Source organism: Mugil cephalus, chromosome 11 (assembly GCF_022458985.1).
Source record: "Mugil cephalus isolate CIBA_MC_2020 chromosome 11, CIBA_Mcephalus_1.1, whole genome shotgun sequence".
In the NCBI taxonomy this organism is placed as follows: domain Eukaryota; kingdom Metazoa; phylum Chordata; class Actinopteri; order Mugiliformes; family Mugilidae; genus Mugil; species Mugil cephalus.
The window spans coordinates 6475045-6479723 of record NC_061780.1 but is presented as its reverse complement, the minus strand read 5'-3'; the positions used below and the strand labels follow the sequence as shown (position 1 = coordinate 6479723).

Here is a 4679-nt window from a genome sequence, read left to right as displayed (position 1 = left end):
CTCTTGCTTGTGCATAAATAAAAAGGAGCAGTGATTTGGAGCAGGATTTTAACTTATCAGCTAAAACTAAAACATACTTGTTCTATTGCAAAATTGAATCCTGCCGTGCAAGTGTGTTAAGCCTGAAAACGGTAACAGATTACAAGTATAATTTCTCAGTCCTCTTTATGCAGCAACAGTTGAAACACTTGAGAAGGAGAAACTCTTTGTAATATGAAATACAAATCACCAACAGAAAAGTGCATGTATCATTATTATCTTTGAAGCGTTGCTGCTCGTTGTGAAGGACATCTCCTCACGTGGTTTCATCATCGAAGGTGGGTGTACAATAATGGTCTCTGTGTCTTTGACAGAGTCCTGGAATACGACACTGTCTCACGCAGCATACGCATGTATGCATGCCCAGATACCCAAAATACCCAGATGCTGCTTTACTTGCAAGGCAGGACATGTATGCATGATTATTTTGTAATTTCCTTTTAGGAGCTGATGAAGCAGAAGGTAACGAACTGTAGTCTAACAACAATTTTCAGCTTTAGTTTAGTTTTCTAGCCATTTTACCACATATGCAAATATGTGGTAAAATGGCTAAGTAGGTCATTTGAACGTTGACAGATGCTTTTATGTATTTGGTGTCAAGCAATGAGCTTAGTTCACAATGAATTCTTCGAGGCAAGTGGGAAAAGACTTTTGAAAGAGTGAAAACTGTGTTTCCAATTTTATTAAAAAAAGTGACATTTAGCAAAAAAGCTGCCTTTATAATCCAAACCAGTGATATGTGTCTTAAAAGCTAGGTAAACAACCCCATTAGGAACATTTCCAGAAACAATTCTAACTTCTTTGTCCCCACAGTCCTAGGTGGGGTCCACAAACCCTGGAAATCCTGCATGCAACAGGATCTCCTGCAGATCTACACAGGGACAAACCAGTTGGCAGGCTTTAAATAGAAACAAAAAAAAAATACCTGGGAAAAGAATGTATCAACTGGTTGATGTGTATTAATTATTTTATAGAAAACTGTGTGGAATATCAGAAAATATGGGAATGGGGATGAGAGTATGGAATAACACACTAAACACACTGGATTTAAACTGAATTGTAAAATGTGATGTTAAAAAAACATGTTTGAGATTGTTAAAAGTATAAACATTTATTATAGAAAGGTGTTACATATGTGAAATGTAACAAACGGAAGTATAAAATATGACAGGTAATTTAACTCTGTGTGTAAAGTTTGTTGTACAAATGTATAATGACACTTAAAAAAGAGCACTTTACCTTCACCTTTATTGAAGGTACTGAAGCTGCCTGGCAATCAAAAAAAATAAAAAGAAAATACTATACTATACTATACTATACTATACTGAAATATCTGCTATTAACAGTGCAGTTGTCTGAGGTACACAAAATGATGTTCATGTTCAGCTGCAAAAACACTAAGAGATATTTTATTTTTTTATGACAGTTGAAGTCCATTTGCAAGCTTGTGCAGAATTGTTCATAGATTTTTTTTTTTTTTTTTTTTCAGATAGCCATGGAGTTGGAGGTGTCGGCAGACTCAGACCAAATTGAGGTTCTCTTGCTGCTAGCAGACTGGAATACGGCATTTGTTTTGATCATGCAGCCCAGGGACCTCAATATGTCCAGGAGTTGACGCCGGAACTTCACACCCACAAAGGCGTACAGGATGGGGTTGAGGCTGCAGTGGAGGAAACCTATTGAAGTGGTCACTATAATGGCTTTCTCCAGAGATGAACTGACACATATTTCATTGCTCCTCTGATAATAAATTGTGTCTGCCACCAGTGTGATGTTGTATGGTGTCCAGCAGATAAAGAAAACCACTACCACCGCAACAATGACCCTGAAAGCTCTCTGCTTTTGGAGACCTTGGGCGCCGCAGCGCAACCGGTGCAAAATGCAGGAGTAGCAGAAGATCAGGACAACTGAGGGCAGCAGGAATCCCACAATGTGGTAGAGCGTTCGTGATGCCAGTTGCCAGTCATCTACTGTCTGGCTGTTAAACTGGAAATAGTTGCGAACACACTCTGTTCTGTTTCGTCTGTCATCCGTTACAGCATCTAAAAAGATCCAGTCAGGGATTGAGAGGATCATGGAGAAGAGCCACACAGCCAAGCAGCTGATATGAACAACCCTTGGGTTCCTGCGGGAGTACATCTGGGTAGCATGGACGATGGACAGGTAGCGGTCCAAACTGATGCAGGCCAGGAGAAAGATCCCACAGTAGAAATTAATCTGAGGGAACAAAGGATTTAACGAAACACAAGTGAGAACTTTTTTTCAGTATGGACCTTTGTATGGTGAAGGTATCTTCCTGGTGCACAATATTTACCGTGAAAACAGCTCCAGTGATCTTGCAGAGAGGTGTACCAAATGTCCATCCTTCACTCTGGGCAGCCTGTGCAGCCCACAGGGGCAGCGTCAACAACAGCAGGATGTCTGCCACACCCAGGTGGAGGATGAAGGTGTCTGTTACACTCCAGCTCCTCCTGCTCTTAACCAGAACACCCACCAGCGCTCCGTTCCCCAGAAAACCCACAATAAACACCACAGAATACAGAATAGTTATGAACACTGCTCCAAAAGCTGTATTCTCATGAAGGTCGCAGACGTCACCCCGCTCACAGCATGAATCATTATAGTCATAATCGGTGATGTTGTCATCGTACAGGTCATCAAAGCCGTCAAACAACGATAGGTCATCTTTACTCAGTTTAATACTTTCATCCCCCATGATGCACGCTGGTCAACTCTGCACAAACAGAAGAAATCTGCTCAGTTCTTTGAGCGTTTGACATGTGTAATCTGTTTCAACCACATGGTGGTGCTATTTGTGTTTACCTTCAAGTCAATGATCTAACAATGCACATTTAAACACAAGTGACTTCAGCCTGTGAACAAGAGCAACTCCATGGAGATGTCTAAGTGTAGTTTAGACCTGGTAGGTACCCACATTCTGAATAAATTATGCCAGTGCTTTTGCTTGTGAAGAACATTCGCGCTGGTTCGTCAATGCTTTCGAATTCCCTCTCAAATTTCCCCCAAGGGATGAATAAAGCATTTTTCTATTTTTTTCTATTTTCTATTCTGGACAGATAAGTTTGCATCACTTTTCATATATTTAGGGCGATATGCCGCTGCATAGTGTGACTTAACGCTAAGGTTTGTAGCATTCTGTTTGACGTACTCGATCCCCGTGTGACCATTTCAGCCGTATTACCGTTAGAGTAAGAGAAATCAAGCATGGTGTGCAACAGCTTCAGAGCCGAGAGGTGCAAAAGAAGGCATGAGGTTGCATCTCTAATTGAAAAATATCTTAAATAAATATGCTATCACAGAAAGTTGACTGAAGCTTCATCATTATCTAATTGCCGTGTCCTTCACAAAACGCGTAAACTTTTTACTGAATGGCACTGACATAAAAAAAAAAAGCACACCGTTGAACTGCAAACCACATCACAGCTTAACATGCTCTGGTCTGTGTTACTCCAAAATAAAAGTGTGAGAACGGGCCTGCTGGTATGCTGTATCAAGATCCAGTTGGAGGTCTTTTAGTAATTAATTAATAAAGTAGAGATGGCGTACCCAGAACTGTATAATGAGACGTGTGTAACGTGAACTGAAAATCTTATATAGTGATATGGAAAAACCAAAGAAATTCTCTAAAAGTGAGGAGGAAAATAGAAACTCACCAAAGTGTTGTCCTGTGATAATACACGGTAGAAATGAGATGCAGAGCTGCCAGTAACCGCATATAGACACACCACACACAGAGGAAGCCCAAAACACATGCGCACACACACACACACACACACACACACACACACACACACACACACACACACACACACACACACACACACACACACAAACACCACGCTTAATTCAACATGGAAACTCTTCAAAGTTTCCATTCAGACGTTTTTGTATGGGAATTAATTGGTGTAGAGCTGTACTTTAATATTCCTGTCTTTTACTTCTTTTTATTTTCTGTCCTAAAAACAAAACTGCTCGAAAATTCTATTTTTATCATCACATTAAAATACAGTTTGAGCTTGAAGATCAAGCCACGGATTTGTAGCTTCTCGCACATGAAACTTTTTTGTAAATTGCTTTTAAAATTTCAAAATATTCATACACCGCTGACTCACTCTCTCTCTGTGTGTGTGTGTTTCATGAATGTGTTTAAACTTGGCATGAAAACATTTCTCTGACTCATTCTACATCAGTTTCATTGTTTCAGAAGTGCTGTTTCAGTATCTGTCTGTGATTAAAAGAAATAGGTTTACAAGAAATACTGCGCTGGACTGAATGCCGACTTTAGAGTATGCTGTGATAATCAGTTCATTTCACTGACACTAAAAAAAATATATGTAAAACCTTCCAGAATGGGTTTTACTTTTAATGTTTGTGACTCTTTTAGCACATGATTGACACCATTCAAATTTCACCAGCTTATATTCTGCGTTTCTTTGCAATATGGAACGTATTCATTCAAGTTTGGGCTCGCATGTACAGTATTCAATGTAAATGTCAAAGCCATTAATCAGTTAAAAGTATACACTTGAGTTATTTAAATTTAAGGCCACAGTACACAACCTACGAGACATACAACACGCACAGTGAAAGGCCACATCCGTTGAGCTTAGGACACAGTT

The 4679-nt window shown here is 39.7% G+C and overlaps 1 protein-coding gene across 2 annotated transcripts; it reads right to left on the bottom strand.

Annotated features, from left to right (window-relative positions):
• Window positions 1-703: 703 nt before the first annotated feature.
• On the bottom strand, window positions 704-3781 carry LOC125015796 (C-X-C chemokine receptor type 3-like). Of its 2 annotated transcripts, XM_047597762.1 has the most exons (3): window positions 3714-3781; window positions 2354-2773; window positions 704-2256 (listed from the first exon to the last, which is right to left on the bottom strand). In XM_047597762.1, exons 2-3 carry the CDS (start codon window positions 2753-2755, stop codon window positions 1525-1527), a joined length of 1134 nt encoding a protein of 377 aa, XP_047453718.1. In that variant the 5' UTR covers window positions 2756-2773; window positions 3714-3781; the 3' UTR covers window positions 704-1524. The 2 variants fall into 2 exon arrangements, with proteins under 2 accessions (XP_047453718.1, XP_047453717.1); XM_047597761.1 differs by lacking the exon at window positions 3714-3781 and having other exon boundaries at window positions 2354-3707.
• Between the last annotated feature and the right edge of the window lie 898 nt (window positions 3782-4679).